Source organism: Bos indicus, chromosome 15 (assembly GCF_029378745.1).
Source record: "Bos indicus isolate NIAB-ARS_2022 breed Sahiwal x Tharparkar chromosome 15, NIAB-ARS_B.indTharparkar_mat_pri_1.0, whole genome shotgun sequence".
NCBI lineage: Eukaryota > Metazoa > Chordata > Mammalia > Artiodactyla > Bovidae > Bos > Bos indicus.
In genome coordinates this window covers 17,335,913-17,357,992 of record NC_091774.1, presented here as the reverse complement: position 1 = coordinate 17,357,992, position 22,080 = coordinate 17,335,913, and the positions used below count along the sequence as shown (strand labels likewise).

The window sequence follows — 22,080 nt, the reverse complement described above, 5'->3', positions numbered from 1 at the left end:
TGTGATTGGGGGCTTCCGGTTTAAGATGGTGGAATGGAAGGGTGTGTACTGATCTCCTGCAAGATCACCAAAATCGCAACTGTTTTGAACTCTTGAACAGCCATCGACACCAAAAAAAGATACCCCACATCCAAAGACAAAGAAGAAGCCACAGTGAGATAGTAGGAGGAGCGCAATTGCGATAAAATCCAATCCCATACCCGCTGAGTGGACAACCCAAAAACTAGAGAACAATAACACTGAAGAAGTTCTCTGAGTGTTGTGAAGGTTCTGAGCCCCATGACAGGCTTTCCAGCTTGGGGATCTAACAAAGAATGGGAATCCCCAGAGAATCTGACCTTGAAGATCAGCGGAATTTGATTGTAGGACTTCCACAGGACTGGGGGAAACAGAGACTCCATTCTTTGAGGGCACAAAATTTTGCTTGCACCAAGACCCAGGGGAAAGGAGGAGTGACCTCACAGGAGACTGAGCCAGACCTACCTGCTAGTGTTAGGCAGTCTCCTGTGGAGGCATGGGTCAGCAAGGGCTCGCCACAAGGATGGTGGCACTGGTAGCAGCAGTCCTGGAAGATGTCCCTTGGTATAAGCCCTCTTGGAGGTCACCATTAACCCTACCATAGAGTTCATAGATCCCAGAGCTGGGTCACCTCAGGCCAAACAACCAACAGGGAGGGAGCAACAACCCCACCCATCAGCAGATAAATGGATTCTAGCTTTACTGAGCAAGACCCTGCCCACCAGAGCAAGACCCAGTTTTCCCCACTCAATCCCTCCATCAGGAAGCTTATACAAGCCGCATTTAGCATCATCTACTAGAGGGCAGATAAAAGAAGCAAGAAGAACCACAGTCTCAAAAGCATCACAGAAAGTTAATCAGGATGAAAAAGCAGAAAGTTATGTCCCACGTGAAGGGACAAGATAAAACACCTCAAAAAACTAAATGAAGTGGAGATAGGAAACCTTCCAGAAAAAGAAATCAGAATAATGATAGTAAAGATGATTCAGGATCTTGGTAACAAAATAGAGAAGATGTAAGAAGTGTTTACCAAAGACCTAGAAGCACTAAAGAACAAGCAGACAGAGATGAACAATAGATTAGAAGGAATCAATAGCAGAATAACTGAGGCAGAAGAATGCATAAGCGACCTGGAGAACAAAATGGTGTAAATCACTGCCACAGAACAGAATATAGGGGGAAAAAAAATGAAGACAGTCAAAGAGACTTCTGGGACAATGTTAAATGCATGAACATTTGCATTATAGGTGGAGTCCCAGAAGGAGAAGAGAGGGAAAGGACCAGAGATAATATTTGAAGAGATAATAACTGAAAACTTCCCCAATATGGGAAAGGAAACAGTCAGCCAAGTCCAGGAAGCACAGAGAGTCTCAGGCAGAATAATCTCAAAGAGGAACACACAAAGACACACAATAATCAAACTGACAAAAGTTAAAGACAAAATATTAAAACAACAAGGGAAAAAAATGACAAATAACATACAAGGGAACTTCCATAAGATTATCTGCTGATTTCTCAACAGAAACTCTGCAAGCCAGAAGGAAATGACATAATGTAAAGTGATGAAAGAGAAGAATCTATAACCAAGAATAGTCTCCCAGCAAGACTCTCCTTCAGATTTGATGGAAAAAATCAAAAGCTTTCCAGACAAGCAAAAGTTAAGAGAATTCAGTGTCACTAGACCAGCTTTACAACAAATGCTAAAGGAACTTCTCTAAGTAGAAAACACAAGAGAAGGAAAAGACCTATGCAAAATAAACCCAAAACAGTTAAGAAAATGGTAATAGGATCATGCTAAGTTGCTTCAGTCGTGTCCAACTCTGTGCGACCCCATAGACGGCAGCCCACCAGGCTCCCCTGTCCCTGGGATTCTCCAGGCAAGAACACTGGAGTGGGTTGCCAATGGATTAAATGTACCAACCAAAAGACATAGACTGGGCAGATGAGAACATGTACATGTATGTATTTCAACTTACCACATCACTCTACTTAACCCCCCAAATTATATGTAATTATTTTATATTGTTAGATTAATCATATTTCCTAATGATCTTTTATTTTTTGTCTGGCTATTGATTGTGAAAACTAATAAACATCTTTACTATTGTGATTATGTAACTATTATTCACTTAATACCATTGTATCATGATTGGTCAATAGAAGATAGTAGAATTCTATATCACCAAAGCTATCATTTAATAGAAAAATCTATTATCACTTTTAAAAATCCAGATGCATATCAGAATTATCTTAGAATTTTTTCATAAATACAAATGCCCAGGTTTTGCATTTTTTTTCCAGAGCTCCAGATGTGTTTCTAATGAGTAGCCATGTTTAAAAATAACTAGACTGTATGATGATCTTTTATCTTGTTTCACATTTTCTATTTCATATTCAATGCTCCCATTTCATTTAGTTTGTTTCCAACTTCTCCATCTCTTCTTTTTGATGTTCTTTCTCAAGCCTTTATCAAGCATAGTAGAAAAACCTTTGTATACATATATATATAGTATATATAAGATAATAGATACATTTTAGAAAACTTATGAATTTTTGCCTAGCTAAAAAATTTATGACATTTTGATTCCACTTGCTTAACTTAGTATGAATAGAATGCTAGGTTTCTAATTTTTAAAAAAATAGGCAACAAGCAACACAGGTTTATTGTGTAGTACAGGGAACTATAGTCAGTATCTTGTAAACCTATAATGGAAAAGAATCTGAAAATAATATATGTGTATATATATAACTGAATCACCTTGCTGTGCACTTGAAACACTGTAAGTCAACTATACTTCAATAAAATATATATATTAAGAAAAAAATATCATATGTATTTGAAAGGAAAAAAGTAAAACCCTTTGTGGATTGGAAAATTCTAGCATATCTGCAACAGTGGAAACAGTGGCTGACTTTATTTTTGGAGGCTCCCAAGTCCCTGCAGATGGTGACTGCAGCCATGAAATTAAAAGACACCTACTCCTTGGAAGAAAAGTTATGACCAACCTAGACAGCATGTTAAAAAGCAGAGATGTTACTTTGCCAACAAAGGTCCGTCTAGTCAAGGCTATGGTTTTTCCAGTGGTCATGTATGGATGTGAGAGTTGGACTGTAAAGAAAGCTGAGTGCTGAAGAATTGATGCTTTTGAACTGTGGTGTTGGAGAAGACTCTTGAGAGTCCCTTGGACTGCAGGGAGATCCAACCAGTCCATCCCAAAGGAAATCAGTCCTAAGTGTTCACTGGAAGGACTGATGTTGAAGCTGAAACTCCAATACTTTGGCCAACTGATGCGAAGAGCTGACTCATTTGAAAAGACCCTGATGCTCCGAAAGATTGAGGGCAGGAGGAGAAGGGGATGACAGAGGATAAGATGGTTGGATGGCATCACCAACTCAATGGACATGAGTTTGGGTAAACTCCAGGAGTTGGTGATGGACAGGGAGGCCTGGTGTGCTGCAGTCCATAGGGTCACAAAGAATCGGATACGACTGAGCAACTGAACTGAGCATATCTGAAACATAAGTACTAGAATTAATAACCAAATGTGGCATACAAGGCTGTAACATATAAGGTTGATAATCAAAAATTAATTTTTGGAGAGAGAAGTGAAATCATTTTTGAAACAGCATCAGGACTTTGTTACCAAAGCATACTTGGGTTCGCTTGCCCACACTCAGTAAAATCCAGTCTATTGACTTCAGATTGTGGTGAAGGAAATTGCAGCATTTATTGTTGGGTACTACACATGGAGTCTGGGACAGCTAGTTTTCAAAAAGCCTGAACTCCTCAGTGGGTTTCAGCAAAACATTTTTAAAGTCAGAGTGAGGGAGGGGTCTCCCAGGTTATGTGATGCATTTATGTACAGTTGTCTGATTGGTTGATGTCAGTGAAGTAAATGATGGTGTCACAGGGGTTAATTTTCATCCTTAGGCTCCAGTAGGTCTTGGGTGCTCATGGTCATCAAGTAGTTGATTTCCTTCATTTGGGAGGGGTTTTAGCATCTGTAAAACAATTAAGGAAATTCAAATCAGAAACTATTATCTAGGTACTTTAGAGAGGAGCTAAAAGCAAAGGATTCTTTACCAATTGAGCTATGAGGGAAGCAGAGGATGGGCTTCCCTCAAACCTAGTCAGTAAAGAATTTGCCTGCAATGCAGGAGACCTGGCTTTGATTCCTAGGTTGGGAAGATCCCCTGGAGAAGGAAGTGGCAACCCACTCCAGTATTCTTGCCTGGAGAACCCCATGGACAGAGGAGCCTAGCAGGCTATAGTCCACGGGGTCACAAGAGTCGGAGACGACTTAGTGACTAAACCATCAAGAGCAGAGGATATGGGGGAGGGATCTCTTGGGGAAGGCCAGGTAGGGTCCTGCTTGGTTACAACTTGTAAAATACTTCTTTTCTAATACTCTGAATTAATTAGTTTCAAAAGTAAACAGTTTCAAAAGATGTCAGCCCAGAAGTTCTGATTTTTTTTTTTTTTTTGCTAATCTATTTTTAATTGAAGGATAATTGCTTTACAGAATTTTGTTGTTTTCTGTCAGACATCAATAAGAGTCAGCCATAGGTACACCCTGTCCCCTCCCTCCCAAACCTCCTTCCTATCTCCCTCCCCATCCCACCCTTCTATATTGTCACAGAGCCCCTGTTTGAGTTCCAAGTCATACAGCAAATTCCCATTGGCTATTTTACATATGGTATTTTAAGTTTCCGTGTTACTCTCTCCATATGTTCATCTACATATGGAGTGGGTTGTATTAGTTTCAGATGTACAGCAACCTGATTCCATGTATATATTGCAAAATAGGCAAAACAGTAAGTCTAGTTAATATCCGCAACCACACAGTTAAACATTTTTTTCTTACACTGAAAACTTTTGTGATACACTGTCTTAGCTACTTTCAAGTATTCAAAATAGTATTATTAACTATAGATACCATTACAGCCAGAACTTATTTACTGTATTACTGGAAGTTGTCTTTTGACCACATTCACCTTCTTTTGTTCTATATATTGCATGTAAATGAGATCATATAGCATCTGTCAACTAATTTCACTTAGTGTAATTCCCAGTTGTTTTCATGTCTTGGCTATTGTAAATGCTTCAGTGAGCATAGGGGTACAGATGTCTTTTTCAATTAGTGTTTTTGTTTCCTTCAGGTAAATACCCAGAAGTGGAATTGCTGGATCCTATGGTAGTTCTATTTAACATTTTTTGAGAAATCTCCTTTCTGTTTTCCATAGGGATATACCAGTTTACATAATCACTGACATGTATAAGGATGGTCTTTTCTACACATAGTTGCCAACACTTGTTATTTTTTGTCATTTTTGTAATAGCCATTCTAATAAGCATGGACTGATCTCATTGTGACTTTGATTTGCATTTCACTGATTATTAGTAACATTGAGCTCCTTTTTATGTACGAGTTAGTCATTCTGTATGTTGTCTTTGAAAAAAGTATCTATTCAGATCTTCTGCCTGATTTTGAATGATTGTTTGGTTTTTGTTATTGTACTGTATGAGTTCTTAATTTTTTTTTTGCAGAGGCATATAGTTTGAACTATGGTCAGTTGTTTTCTATTTTCTCTTTAAACTAGAATTTGTGGATAATAAATTTCATCTTAACTTGATCATATTTTTGTCATGTTTGCTTTGTAAACTAGGTTTTATCTTTTACCCTTCCTATGATCTTTATGATCACTACCTCGAACTCTCTGTTGGGTTGATTGCTTGTCTCCACTTCATTTAGTTCTTCTTTTGGGCTTTTATCTTGTTCTTTCGTTTGGAATCTCTTCCTCTGTCACCTCTTTTTGCTTAAATTGCTGTTTTTGTGTCTATGTATTTTTTGGGTTACATTTCCCAATCTTAGAGAAGTGGTCTTATGTAAGAAGTATCCTGTGGGGCCCAGCAGAACACTCTCTTCTGGACACCAGAGCTATATGCTCCAGGGGTGCCCTCTGTGTGAACTGCTTGGTTCCTTCTGTGGGCAGTCTGCTAGGCATAGCTTGCCCCCAGCCTGGTTGTCTGTGAGGCCACACCCTGTGGGTAGCTGCCCTCTGTTGGTGGGTGGGGTTTGGTCCTGGCATGGCTGGCTGCATGTTGAGAATGGTCCTGGTGCTGGTGCCAGCCTGCTGGTGAGTGAGACAGGATCAGGAGGGAGCTGGCTATGGAGCCCTGGGAGGTGTGTGTAGGGGGGTGCGTGTAGTGCTAGTATTGGCCTGCTGGTAGGCAGGGCGGGTTCCTGACACAGCTGGCTGAAGAGCCCAAGGTATTCTGAAGTTGGTGTCTGCTCATTGGTGAGTAGAGCAGGGCCCTCAGGGTCCTGGACTGGTATCTGCCCACTGGTAGGTGGAGCTGAGTTCTGGGTTCTTTGGCTGTGGGGCCTGAGGGCCCTAGAGCTGGTGTTGGCCCTCTGGTGGGCAGGCCAGGGTCCTTGGGCTCCTGGGGCTAGTGCCACCAGCCAGTGAGTAGGGCCAGGTCCTGGGCCCTTTGGTGGGTGAGACAGGATCAGGCTCAGAGGTCCTATGACAGTTGTCCTGCTAGAGGATGGGGCTGTGTTCTCACTCAGCTACCTGCCAGGACTGGTTCATACTGGCTGGAGGGTAGGGGCAGGTCCCAGCCCTAATAAGCAAGAGAGAGGATTCCATAATGGTAGATGCCAGCACCAGTGTCCCCAAGGTAAGTACTAATTGCCTCTGCCTGTCTGGTAGGCTCTTCAAGATTGGTCAGTGGGTCTGACCCAGGCTCCTTTCAGATTGCTGCTTCTGTCCTGGGTCCTGAAGCATGTGAGACTCCCTGTAAGAGTGGAGTCTCTTATTTCCCTTAGCCCTCTGGCTTTCCAGAAATTAAGCCCTGCTGGCTTCCAAAGTCAAGTGTTCTGGGACCTCATCTTCCCCGTGTTGTACCTTCAGGTGGGGAGCCTGATGTGGGGCTCAGATCTCTGGGGTATGGATCCTGACTCTACCACATCTCTGCCCCTCTACCCATATCATTGTGGTTCCTGCTGTATGTCTTTAGTTGTAGATCTCTTCTGCTAATCTTCAGGCTGTTCTCATTGATAGTTGCTCTATACATAGTTGTAGTTTTGGTGTGCTGCTGGGAGGACGTGAGCCCAGGGTCTTCCTACTCCACCATCTTGGCCCCCACCAGTTCTTAATATATTTTGGATATTAACCCTTATCAGATATTTAATCTGCAAATATTTTCTCCCATTCCATAAGAATTCCCATGCCATAGGAATACCATAGGTTTCTTTTTCATTTTGTTAATGATTTCCTTTTGTTGTGCAGAAACTTTTTTGTTTGATGTAGTCCCACTTATTTTTTGTTCTGCTGCATTTGGGGAATCCAGTTCTAGGATCAGGCTGAGTGAACAGTGACCAAATGAAAATTGAAATACATCATATTATTTCATTCTAGGATCAAGCCCACTTTAGTTATATGGTTGATTTTTCTCTTTTCTAGGTGTGTAGTCAACATATTTGTTTCTTGATGTATCAACAACTTTAGTATAAAATTATGCTTTTTAAAAATCTGCTGACATCTTTCAGGCTTGGCACATTCTCTGTGAGCATGAAATCTACTTCTATAGGCATATAGCCTTGCTAAAGTAAATCAAGCATAAAACTTGGCTTCAAATGAGTTAAGTGTTAGGAGTAGATTTAACAAGAGATACACAACACATGTATGCTAAAAATCATGAAACATTACTAAGAGAAATTAAAGAAGGCCAAAATAAATGAAGAGATAAGAGATATCATAATCATGGATAGGAAACTTAATATTGTTAGATAGCAGTTATTCCCAGATTGGTCTAATGATTTAGTGTAATTCTAATCACAATCTTAAAAGGACTTTTTTTGTAGAAATTGATAAGCAGATCCCAAACCATGAACTTCCAGATGTTCAAGCTGGTTTTAGTAAAGGCAGAGGAACCAGGGATCAAATTGCCAACATCCGCTGGATCATCGAAAAAGCAAGAGAGTTCCAGAAAAACATCTACTTCTGCTTTATTGACTATGCCAAAGCCTTTGACTTTGTGGATCACAATAAACTGTGGAAAATTCTTCAAGAGATGGGAATACCAGACCACCTGACCTGCCTCTTGAGAAATTTGTATGCAGGTCAGGAAGCAACAGTTAGAACTGGACATGGAACAGACTGGTTCCAAATAGGAAAAGGAGTAGGTCAAGGCTGTATATTGTCACCCTGCTTATTTAACTTATATGCAGAGTACATCATGAGAAACGCTGGACTGGAAGAAGCACAAGCTGGAATCAAGATTGCTGGGAGAAATATCAATAACCTCAGATATGCAGATGACACCACCCTTATGGCAGAAAGTGAAGAGGAACTAAAAAGCCTCTTGATGAAAGTGAAAAAGGAGAGTGAAAAAGTTGGCTTAAAGCTCAACATTCAGAAAATGAAGATCATGGCATCTGTTCCCATCACTTCATGGGAAATAGATGGGGAAACAGTGGAAACAGTGTCAGACTTTATTATTTTGGGCTCGAAAATCACTGCAGATGGTGACTGCAGCCATGAAATTAAAAGACGCTTGCTCCTTGGAAGGAAAGTTATGACCAACCTAGATAACATATTCAAAAGCAGAGACATTACTTTGCCAACAAAGGTCCGTCTAGTCAAGGCTATGGTTTTTCCAGTGGTCATGTATGGATGTGAGATTTGGACTGTGAAGAAAGCTAAGCACCGAAGAATTGATGCTTTTGAACTGTGGTGTTGGAGAAGACTCCTGAGAGTTCCTTGCAAGGAGATCCAACCAGTCCATTCTAAAGGAGATCAGCCCTGGGAGTTCTTTGGAAGGAATGATGCTAAAGCTGAAACTCTAGTACTTTGGCCACCTCATGCGAAGTGTTGACTCATTGGAAAAGACTCTGATGCTGGGAGGGATTGGGGGCAGGAGGAGAAGGGGATGACAGAGGATGAGATGGCTGGATGGCATCACCAACTCGTTGGACGTGAGTTTGATTGAATTCCAGGAATTGGTGATAGACAGGGAGGCCTGGCGTGTTGCAGTTTATGGGGTCGCAAAGAGTCAGACACGACTGAGCAACTGAACTGAGCTGAAGATTTATCAGGAAATGTGAGTGATAGAGAATAACCAAAACAATCTTGAACATAGGAACAAGGTTGGAGGATTTATTCTACTTGATGTTTAAGATTTACTGTGTATAAAGCTACCTAATCAAAAGAGTATATTATTATTGTACAGATAAATCAGTGAGACAGAATATATTCATAGATGTAGTGTCAGCTGATTTTTGACAAATATGCCAATACAGTTCATTATGGAATGGAAAATTTTCAACAGATGGTGCTGGGAAAATCAGAGATCTGTGTGGAAATAGCATTAACCTTGATATGCCTCATGCCATTCACAAAAATTAATATGGGGTAGATCATAGATTTAAATGTAAACACAAATTATGAGCTGTCTAGAAGCCAATACAAGAGGATACTTTTGAAAATCTGAGGTAGGCAAAGTTTTTTTTTTCCCCCTTGAGAAAGATTTCAGAACACTAGAAGAAAAAGAAGACAAAATAACTGCATCCAAATTTAAAACTTCTGTTTATCAAAAGACAGCATCAAGAAAATGAAAAATCAATCTATACTTGGGGAAGAATATCCACAATACATGTATATAACAAAGGATTGGGCATAAGATCTGTTCAACAGATCCTTTACCAGAAGGATCTATGAATGGCTAAAAAGCACATGAAAAGAAATACAGTATCATTGGTCATCAGATAAATACAAATTATAACTACAGTTTCATATCAATTGCCACTTGCTAAAATTATTAAAATTTAAAACTTACATTGTTTTGGTGAGAATGTCAAGGAGCCTGAAACTCTCATATGCTGCTTGTGGGAGTGTAAAAGTCTGTGCAACCATTTTGGAAAACTGGTATTTTCTTACCCTCTGACCCAACAATCTCACTCTTAAGTATTTTCCCAGGAGTATAAAAGTATGTATCTGAAAAAAATGTATATAAGCTTTATTTTTAATAGTCCCAGACTGGGAATACTAAATATTAGTAAACAGGAGATTTTGGATAAATTGCAGCATGTTCATATAGTGACATTTTGCTCAGTGATTAAAGAAAAACATGCACTACTGAAACACAAAAAGCATGGCTCAATCTCCAAATTATGTGGAATGGGCAAAGCCAGAGAGAAGATAGTGCCAACTATATATGAAATTCAAGAATAGGCAAACTGTGCTGATGGAAACCAGGTTAGTGGTTGCTTTGATTGACTGGAAAAGGTCATGAGGGAGTTTCATGGGTAATTGGAAATATTCTACATCTTGATTGGGATGGTGGCTACATGGTTGTATACATTTGCCAAAATGCATGAACTATACACTTAAGATCTATGCATTTCACTCTATAAATTTAACTTTGAAAAGGCCATTGTTTTTTGACTTTTAGTAAGAATCATACCAAATGATTTCTTTTTTCTATTCAAAAACTTGATCTTGCTTCCAAGACTCCCTTTAAACTTTCTTAAAATTTACAATGGCTTGTACTTTTCTCTTTTTATTTTGCATCTTTGTTTTACTTATTGTATCTGTGTTAATCATATGCTTTTTTGTTCCATTATCTGTTGTTTTCTGATGTTGATGTCTTTGTCTCACAGCTAGATTTCACTTACTGAGAAAGATATATTAGAAATTCCAATGATATTTATGTATTTATGTATTTCTCCATTTAGATTTTTTTTTTTCATTTTTGGATTATATATTTTGAGGATGCCCTATTAGGTGCATACAAATATGTAGAATTTTTATGTTTTTTGTTGGATTGACCCTTTTATCATTATGAAATGTTCCTTTTTATCTCTATTAATACCAGTTGCCTTAAAGTCTACTTTCTGTAGACTTCCCTGGTGGCTCAGACAGTAAAGCATCTTTCTACAATGTGGGAGACCCAGGTTCGATCCCTGTGTTGGCAAGATCCCCTGGAGAAGGAAATGGCAATCTACTCCAGGACTATTGCCTGGAAAATCCCATGGACAGAGGAGCCTAGTAGGCTACAGCCCATGGGGTCGCAAAGAGTCAGACACAACTGAGCGACTTCACTTCACTTCATTTCACTTCTACTTTCTGTGATTAGTATAACTATACCACTTTTTCTCTGGCTTTGCTAAGTATATGCAAAATAATTGTTGTTTGTATGTTGTATTTTTTTTCTATCTGTTTTTCAACCATTCTCTTTCTTTATTATAAGGTGTATCTCTTGTAATCAGCATGTACTTGGATTTTTAAAAAAAATCCAATCTGAAATTGTTTGTTCTTTAATTGGATTTGAAGTCCTTTTACATTCAACATAATTACTGATAATTGGATTGAAATTTGCTATTTCCCTTTTGCCATCTGTTTCTTATTTTTTTTTCCTCTTGGCATTGATATTAATTAAACATTTGTTATTATTCTATTTTCTCCCTTGAATAGTTAGTTAACTGTAAATTCTTTTAATGATTACCCTGGAGATGATTTCCTAAGAGACAGGAGACTTCTATTTCTTTGTTTTTTCTACGATACAGTAATTCAGGGGATCCAATAAACATTTGCAACAAATTCTTGTAGATTTACTGTATTCTCTTAATGTTTTTAAAGGACCTGAAATATTTTTTATGAATACAATGTTAAATAAATTAACTGTTGTTTCTAGAATCACACCCAGAAAATTTGATACTGTTCAAGCATCCAAGGGTCACAAAAGTGGAATTATCACCAGTGATGTTGAAGACTTAACTTTAAACAAGAGGGGAATACGGACATCATTTACATTTAGGAAAGTGAGGCAAACACCTTGTAATTGTAGTAAGTATATAATTTGTTTCTACTGTAAATGGAGTAAATCTAGTTTGAAAATCTTTTTAAGTCCATCAGAACTGAGAAGAGCTTTATCTTAACTCCTGTAATGGCATTTACCATATTCTGCCTTGTATTGTACTTACTTATACTTTTCTTAACCACCCACATTAGAGTTTATATTTCTTGAGGGCAGGAACTGTATCTTACTCATCTTTATTTTCCTTAAACATAGTACTTGAGCATTATTGGATTCTAAATGTTTTATTTATTGTACTCATGGTTAAGAGGACTACAGTTTGGGGGCATTAAAGTATCACTGTACAAAAATAGATTTTTTCGTGAAACAGCTTATCACATTTTTAAATTACTTCTCATTAATGCAACAGGGAAATTTGAGGATGACAAATTGTTCTCTAATAAGTAGATAACTTTAGGGGGATAAAGAGTGGTTTGTCTTATTTGGAAAGGAGTGTTCAAAAACTTGTCAGGAGGATGTTGTTTTGTATTGTCTCTACAAGTACATCATTACCTGTTTTTCTTAGACTCAATAAATTAAAATCCCTTTTTGTTTTATAAGTAATGACAATGATGTTAAGATTCTTTTTACATTTTGGTGGTTTCAGTTATGGAAGGTATCTCAACAGGAGCTTTTGGACTTAGTTATCTTAAAATTATGTTTTAAATTAGAAATCCTTTTTATATGTGCATGATATTATTCTGTTAGGAAACTTGAAAGCTTCATTTTTGATATTGTCATGTTAGTGAAAAGCTTAAAATAGGTTTTAACAGATTTTTGTTTCTTCTGCTAAAAGTGGCAATGAAGACTTAAAATATCACAATTTTTTCATTGATTAAAAATGTTTATTTAGCATTTGATGAATGTCTAACACAGCCATAGATTTACAAGCTATAAAAAAGTAAAGCATGGCTCTGTACCCCAGGAACTTGAAGTCTAGTAGGAGAGAAAAGTTCGTTTTCTTATGCTACTATTTTTCTTGTTGTTAAGGACATTAACTAAGTAATTTTTATTTTTTAAGTTATAAAAGTATGATAACATTTACAGGAGACTTGGAAAATACAGAAAAAGTAATATATAGTTTTACAATATATTACAATTATTTTTAAGTAGATAAATCAAGATTTTTATTTGGAGTTTCATTATCAAACTCTCAAAAAATAATAGAATGAATGTACAGAAAAATAGAAGGATATAATAGACCTGAAAAGCATTATGAACCAGCTCAACAAAATTAAGGATTTATACAAATTTTCACACAGCAGCAGGGTACAAATTCTATTTAAGTTCCCATAGACTATGAACCAGGAGACATTAGAATATCCAGGGACGTAAAACAAGGTGTACAATTTTCATGATCACACACTAGCAAAGTAATGCTCAAAATTCTCCAAGCCAGGCTTCAACAGTAGTGAACTGAGAACTTCCAGATGTTCAAGCTGAATTTAAAAAAGGTAGAGGAACCAGAGATCAAATTGCCAACATCCTTTGGATCATCAAAAAAGCAAGAGAGTTCCAGAAAAACATCTACTTCTGCTTTATTGACTATGCCAAAGCCTTTGACTGTGTGGATCATAACAACCTGTGGAAAATTTTTAAAGAGATGGGAAGACCAGACCATCCTACCAGCCTGCTGTGAAACCTGTATGCAGGTCAAGAAGCAACAGTTAGAGGCAGACATTGAACAACGGACTGGTTCCAAATTGGGAAGGGAGCACGTCAAGACTGTATATTGTCACCTTACTTATTTAATTTCTGTGCAGAGTACATCATGTGAAATGCTGGGCTGGATGAAGCACAAGCTGGCATCAAGATTTCTGGGAGAAATATCAATAACCTTGAATATGCAGATGACAGCACCCTTATAGCAGAGAGTGAAGAACTAAAGAGCCTCTTCATGAAGGTGAAAGGAGAGTGAAAAGGCTGGCTTAAAACTCAACATTCAGAAAACTAAGATCATGGCATCCGGTCCCATCACTTCATGGCAAATAGATGGGGAAACAGTGGAAACAGTGACTGACTTTATTTTTTTTGGGCTCCAAAATCACTACAGATGGTGACTGCAGCCATGAAATTAAAAGACGCTTACTCCTTGGAAGAAAAGCTGTGACCAACCTAGACAGCATATTAAAAAGCAGAGACATTACTTTGCCATCTAGTCATCTAGTCCATCAAAGCTATGGTTTTTCCAGTAGTCGTGTGTGTATGTGAGAGTTGGACTGTAAAGCAAGCTGAGCACTGAAAAATTGACGCTTTTGAACTGTGTTGTTGGGGAAGACTCTTGAGAGTCCCTTGGACTGCAAGGAGGTCCAACCAGTCCATCCTAAAGGAAATCAGTCCTGAACATCATTGAAACTGCCTCATTGGAAGAGACCCTGATGATGAGAAAGATTGAAGGCAGGAAGAGAAGGGGACGACAGAGGATGAGATGGTTTTATGGTATCACCAACTTGATGAACATGAGTTTGAGCAAGCACTTGGAGTTGGTGATTGACAGGGAAGCGTGACGTGTTGCAATTCATGGGATCTCAAAAAATCAGACACAACTGAGCTACTGAACTGAACTGAAAGGTTTTGAAATCATACAGAGTCTGTTATCACTGTGGAATTATGTTAGAAATCAATATAAAAAGATATTTGAAAATAACACGCATATTTTCAAGTGCAGTGTGACATTTACCAAGAGAGATCTTTTGCTAGCCATTGAAAGCCTCAGGAAGGTTAAAAGACTGAAAAAACACAGAGAGTGATTGCAGAGAAGAAAGCATTTAAGTGAGCAATTAATATCAATATGATAAATTAATATCAAGGATACTTAAAAATCTCCATGCATTTGGTAATTGTCTACTTTTAAATGATGGATGTATCTAAGAAGCCATAACAAGGAAAGTTGGAAAATATTTGTAACAGGATAAAAATGAAAGGAAAATTTATTTCATGCAGCTGAAGCTGCTCAGTGCAACTAAATACAATGTGGAATATTAGATAAGGTATGAAAACAAATAATGGACACTAGCATAAGTGAAATTTGAACAAAACCTGAACTTTAGTTACTAATACTGTATCATATGGTAATTTCCTTTTTTTTTTTTAACAACATAATATTTCTTTACTTTCAGAATTGGTTTAGAAGTTTCAGGCCTCAATTTTTTTTCAAATATTAATAAAATAATAAGCTTTTAAGACTTTCAACAGTAATACTAGATGCCAGAATAATTGGACCTATATAAAGTTTTGAGTGAATATAAATTAGAAATCTAGCATTCTATTCATACTTAGTCAAACAAATGGGACCAAAATGTCATAAATTTTTTAGCTAAGCAAAAATTTGTAAAGTTTCTAAAACGTATATATTATACTTACTATTTATGTATGTATATGTGTGTGTGTATAAAAGCTTTTCGACTATACTTGATAAAGGCCTGAGAAAGAACAACAAAAAAAGAGACCAAGAAATTGGAAAGCATAAACTAAATGAAATGGGAGCACTGAATTTATTAATTTAGTGTAAGGGATGGTGTAAGAAGCTCTGATTATTCAGTTTACAGATATTTTTTAAAAGTTCAAGGCCAACTTTTAGATACTTTTAGTCAAAATTTGTGGATTTAAGTGATCCTCCCTTTACCTAATTTAGATGTTCATAGTTTCCAAGAGAATACGATTTTTACCAAGACTAGTTGAAAGGAATTTGTATATTGTAGTGTAATTGTAATTCTGTTGTAACTGCCATACTAACCCATCTGTTGCCACATGTATGTTAGAGCCCTCAAAGTTTCTAGGGTTACTCTTTTCTTAAATGTCCACATAAAGTGTTTAGAGCCTCACTTTACTCATTAGTAGGGACTAGATAGTTCCACCCCCATTTAAGATTTGGCATCTTCTAGTTACATTTAGGGAAAATTCCTGAAGTCATCAATGCTATAGCCCAATTCTTTGCTGCCATATGATTTATATATATTGCTTTAAGTCTTGTCTGTGATTTCTGTGGGAACACTCCTTTTTCCTTTATTATCTAATATGCTGCTGCTAAGTCACTTCAGTCGTGTCCGACCCCATAGATGGCAGCCCACCAGGCTCCCCCGTCCCTGGGATTCTCCAGGCAAAAACACTGAAGTGGGTTGCCATTTCCTTCTCCAATGCATGAAAGTGAAAAGTGAAAGTGAAGTCGCTCAGTCGTGCCCGACTCTTCGCGACCCCATGGACTGCAGCCTACCAGGCTCCTCCGTCCATGGGATTTTCCAGGCAAGAGTACTGGAGTGGGGTGCCATTGCCTTCTCTGATTATCTAGTATACTACCCATAAAAAGATGTGTGTCACAGGCTGGCTGAAGATAAAGGGAATTTAGAGCATAGCAGAGAATAGGAAGAATTTGAAATGAATATTAGATGTTATTATAAAGAACAGGGAACAAATTCAAAATTAATTTGACATATTGTATTCTAAATTTCCTCAGTCACCGCATTTACTTTGTGTTCTTCTTATGATTTACCTTTTTTTTTGGAAGGAGGCAGCACAATGTAGTCATTGAGAATGTGGGTTTTGGAGTTTCCATTGCCTGGGTTCAAATCTTAACTTTGTAACTTACCATCTTTGTCACTTTAGTATCATTATTTAATGTTCTGTGTCAGTTTCCTCATCTGTAAAATGAATGTACTGGTTCCTACCTCACAGTGTTACTGTGAGACAATATATATAAACCACTTCAAATAGTATTCATTAAATCTTGTGATTATTACCAAATCACACACAGTTTCTAGGTCTGGTTCTTCTTCTGAGAGTATTAGGGTCCCCAGAACTCCTACTAAGACAAAACCCCTAAATCCTGTTAATTGCTAAATTTCTTCAGGTTAGGCCAGGCCCATCAAGATCCTTTCTTCAACAGGAGGACCCTTAATCCTAAGATGAAATAAGCATCTTCAATATAAGGCATGCAGAATTACAGTCATGTTTTGTTGCAGATGGATTTACCCCTTTTTATATTAGACCCTTCACATATATAACTGGTAAGAACTACTTTTTTAAAAATGATAAATAAGAACCTACTTATCCCTGGTCATCAAATGTGGATTGATTTGCCTTTTCTTTTGTGAAAGCAGTCATAACTTTATTATTCATTTGGATAAAAATAATGGTTTAGGGATTTCCCTGGCAATCCAGTGGTTAAGACTTTGCACTTCCAATGCAGGAGGCCTGGACTCGATCTCTGTTTGGGGGTCTAAGATCCCACATGGCATGGCCTAAAAATAAATAAATGGTTTATATTGCTTTATTTTTTTCATCAGGTTACCCTTTGGTCTGTGATAGCCAGATGAAGGAGACTCCTGCATCATTTCCAGAGAGTGATAAAGAAGCCTTACAACTGGAGCAAGATTATGTCCATCGGGTTTATGAGGAAATTGCTAGGCACTTCAGCAGCACGAGACACACCCCTTGGCCACATATAGTCGAGTTTTTGAAAGCTTTGCCAAGTGGTTCATTAGTTGCTGATATTGGATGTGGAAATGGAAAGTATCTTGGCATCAATAACGAGTTATATATGGCAAGTAATTACCTTTTCTGGCTTTATTTTTGCTTTATTTGTAAAGGTTATCACCTTCCTCATGTTATAATGCTGTGTTTTTAGGCCATTGCAGAAAATTTATAACAGGTTGAAAATTAATGAACACTCTTATTCTTTTTTATTCCCCTAGAAATTTAGAGGCATGCCATTATTTGTAGTTCCTTGGCTTTTTGTTCCCTTTAGATTATGCTTTCTAAGAAGATTACTTTATCAGTAAAACTATCTTATATAACTTTATAGGTTATAAAAAGGATTTTTATTTATAGGAAACATTTTCTTTGCTTAGTTCCTCATAAGAAGTATAAAGTAGATACTTTGATCCATCTTTAATAATTGAAGAAATTGAGTCTCACAGAGTTTTTATATTATTTCCTTGGTATTTTATTATTGGGCTTACCTGGTGGCTCAGACAGTGAAGAATTTGCCTGCAATGTGGAAGACCTGGGGTTTGATCCTTGGGTTGGGAAGATCCCCTGGAGGAAGGCATGGCAACCCACTCCAGTGTTCTTGCCTGGAGAATCCCCATGGACAGAGGAGCCTGGCAGGCTACTGTCCATGGGGTCGCAAAGAGTCAAACACGACTGAGCAACTAAGAAGAAGTGAAAGTCGCTCAGTTGTATCTGACTCTTTGCGACCCCATGGACTGTGTAGTTCATGGAATTCTCCAGGCCTGAATACTGGAGTGGGTAGCCTTTCCCTGTCTTAGAGGAGATAACTAGAACTTGAGCCCATGCCTTATGACTCCAAATCTAGTATTCTTTTACTCATAGTAGAAGAAAAGGTTAGTATTTATTGTCTTTCTGTTGAGAAAATTAAGCCTCAAGTAGATTAAAAATTTGACCAAGGTTATAGTGCTCTACCTAGGATTGAACCCACTTCTCTCTGATGCCAAAGTTTTCAGTTTTTACAATTTCCTTTTCTTAGGGATCACTTTTTTTCCCTGCTATGTTAGGAAGTAGGAAGTTCTCCGTGCATTAGTGTGTTGTTTGTAAATACTCCTGTCAGCACTACTCTCTGAGGACTGGAGCTTCCCTTTCTCAAAGTTAGGGAAGGAAGGACTAGAGTAAGGGGATTATGTAAGGGGAATGAGAGCAGTTCACTCATGGGCTGTTGTAGTATGTCAGATTGCTTGTAATCTTTACCTCATCCTAGATATTATACACCTACATAAAGAAAGAAAGGTAATACTGCAGTTGAGGAAAGGTAGACTTTCTTCATTAAGAGGCAGACAAAAGAATTGCTTTTCATAAAAATAAGACATAAGTATTCATATATTGCCATCATGCTTACAACTAAATTTTAGTTTATAAAGAATAAGGTCTTGTGAATTAACTTTGTTTATATTTAAGAGGAAATAGGTTTTAGATTTGTCACAGCTCTAACCATAGGTTCAAACAATATATCTTCTGATGTTTTAATCTTAAGGTACTGTCCAAAAATGTTTTTCAGTGAGTTCTGCTTTTACACTTTCTTTATGGTAACCTACGGCTTTATCTAGTCAGGTATCATTTGTGACAGTGAAACTAGGTTCAAGTCAGCCACACTGATTCAGTCACAGTATAACATTATCCTTTTACAGTCGAGACAAATGATTTCTTGATAATCTGAACGAAGAATCTAAAGCTGATTCAAGAAGGAATATATTCAGAAGAATTAGAAAATCATAAGTGCCCTCACTCTCCATTATCTGCATTCATTTCATCTGTGGCAGGCTGCATGTATTCTTTTCTTTCTGCTCTTCTATTGCCATTTTCTGACCTTAGAGAAGGCTCGGTAGATGTTGTTCATGAATGAATGAAAACTACTTGTCTGGCTTGGAGTTAAGGTTTTCATTATACAAGAAATGGAATTATGTATGATAAAAGAGAAACCTACTCTTTTAAGCTGCTGAGGCTCCAACCTGGATGGAGCAATGATATTTGAGTGTATTTTGAACAGCATCTTTGAGCATGAAAACACATGCGTTTCTTGACATTCATGAGACGATGTGACCTGAGACATTATTCTAAGTATTCAAATGTAGGATAGTCTCAAAATCTAAAAAAATTATTAGTGTCACTGTTTTATATATTTTCTAACAAAGTATATTTTTTAAATCCTAGCTTGGGTTCTCTTAGAAATAGTTTTATGAACAACTATTCATTTCTTTTAGAAGTAAATCTGTTCTTTTCCTATCTGAGGTATGCATGCACTTTTTCTTTTGCTATTTAACTCAAAAGTTCTATATTCTGGCTAAGAAACACTTCTTTTTCATACTTTTTCATTCTTAGCATCAGCATTAGCTGTTGGCTTTATTTTCAGAGTTAAAATTTACCAAAAAGATTTTATACCTTCAAGAAACTTATGGCCTTTATAATTGTACCAATAATAGATGAGATATGCATACCCAGAGCTTGGCCTAGCTTATTTACCAAGTGATGTTTTGTGCATTGTTCTTAAAGTACTTTTAGTCCAGATGTATTTCTTAGATAAATAATTAATATTTGGTATGAACTTTCTTGGTTGTTATAAATAGTTGAGATTGCAAATTTAATAAAATAATAATAATGTCAGGTATCTATAATGGTAAGAATTGAAGATATGATTATATAGGTTTCTTTTATACATTTCTGTTTTTGTTTGGCTTTGCTTTTTAACTGTTGACTGCCCAGTAAAGAAAGGAACAGAAAGGACCTAACAGTGTCAAGTACCTGCTGTGTGCTAAGTGCTATAATGGGGAAGTGGGAAAGCTGACACTTGATCAGGTTATGACATGCTCAGGATTACAAGGTGTCAGGACAAGTCTTAACCTCATTTCCAACTGTAGAGTTCATACTGTGTGGCATTCTAAGAAGAGAGATACCTTAGAGGCTAGCTATGGTGACAGCATCAGGCTGTTAGCTCAGACACAGCAGGGCTGTCTGATGTCCACTTACTTACACATAAAAGAAACTTATTAATGGTTTGTTGAATAGTGAGGAGCAAATCTGTGAATTCACCTTCAATTTCTTACATGAAATTGAAGAATACCACACCATATATATATATATGATGTGATCTATAATCTTGAAGGAAATGTGACAACCTCAAAATGCATGGTCTTTTAACTCAGTGGGGTACCCTAACTCAGAGTACGTTACATGGACTTCTCTTCATATCTAGAATTCAGGACAAGAATCTTGTGCATCCTTTGTTTCATATAGCAATAATAACTAACATTTGCATAGTGCTTTTATAGTTATTTAAATATTTAATATGAATCATTTCATTTGATTCTCATGCTAACCCTGAAAAGCAGGTATTTTTATAATGAGAAAACAGAGGCTCTGAGAGATTAGCTATTACTCAAGACAGAATTCAGATCAAGAGTTTAATATGATCTTTTCATTGTACTTTATGCCTTTGCTTATTTCTCTGCCCTTTAAACTATATGTTGACAATCTGATTTTCCTATAATTGCATGTTTTCTCAGTAGTTCTTAATATGCTATTTTTAAATTTTATTTTTTATTGAAGGATAATTGCTTTATAGGATTTTATTGTTTTCTGTCAAACCTCAATATTAATCAGCCATAGGAATACATTTATCCCTTACCTTTTGAATCTCCCTCCCATCTCCCGCCCCATTCCACCCCTCTAGGTTGATACAGAGCCCCTGTTTGAGTTTCCTGAGCCATACAGCAAATTCCTATTGGCTATCTATTTTACATATGGTAAGATAAGTTTCCATGTTACTGTTTCCATACATCTCACCTCCTTCCCTTCCCCCATGTCCATAAGTCTACTCTCTATGTCTGTTTCTCCACTTCTGTCCTATAAATAAATTCTTGAGTACCATTTTTCTAGATTTCATATATATGCATTAAAATACGATATTTATCTTTCTCTGACTCATTTCACTCTGTATAATAGGTTCTAGGTTCATCCACCTCATCAGAACTGACTCAAATGTGTTCCTTTTTATGGCTGAGTAATATTCCATTGTGTATGTGTACCACAACGTCTTATCCATTCATCTGTTGATGGACATATAGGTTGCTTCCATGTTCTAGCTATTGTAAGTAGTGCTGCAGTGAACAATGGGATACATGTGTCTTTTTCGATTTTGGTTTCCTCAGGGTATATGCCTAGGAGTGGGATTGCTGGTTTTATTCCTAGTTTTTTCAGGAATCTCCATACTGTCTTCCATAGTAGCTGTATCAATTTTTATTCCCACCAACAGTGCAAGAGCATTCCCTTTTCTCCACACCCACTCCACCGTTTATTGTTTGTAGACTTTTTGATGATGGCCATTCTGACCGGTATAAGGTGATATCTCATTGTAGTTTTGATTTGCATTTCTCTAATAATGAATGATGTTGAGCATCTTTTCATGTGTTTGTTAGCTATCTGTATGTTTTCTTTGGAGAAATGTCTGTTTAGGTCTTTTTCCCACTTTTTGATTGGGTTGTTTGTTTTTCTGGCATTGAGTTATATGAGCTGCTTGTATGTTTTGGACGTTAATCCTCTGTCAGTTTTTTCATTTGCTATTATTTTCTCCCATTCTGATGGTTGTCTTTTCACCTTGCTTATAGTTTCCTTTGCTATGCAAAAACTTTTAAGTTTAATCAGGTCCCACTTTTTTACTTTTGTTTTTATTTCTGTTACTCTAGGAGGTGGGTCAT

At 37.2% G+C, this 22,080-nt stretch overlaps 1 protein-coding gene across 2 annotated transcripts in view; it reads left to right on the top strand.

The window, feature by feature from the left end:
- Positions 1–22,080, top strand: part of ALKBH8 (alkB homolog 8, tRNA methyltransferase) — a 131,207-nt gene that overhangs the window by 74,680 nt on the left and 34,447 nt on the right. For both annotated transcript variants that reach the window (XM_070803360.1, XM_019975604.2), the window contains 2 exons: positions 11,717–11,868; positions 17,161–17,417. In XM_070803360.1, coding sequence (XP_070659461.1) covers positions 11,717–11,868; positions 17,161–17,417 — 409 coding nt within the window. The remainder of the gene's footprint in view (positions 1–11,716; positions 11,869–17,160; positions 17,418–22,080) is intronic.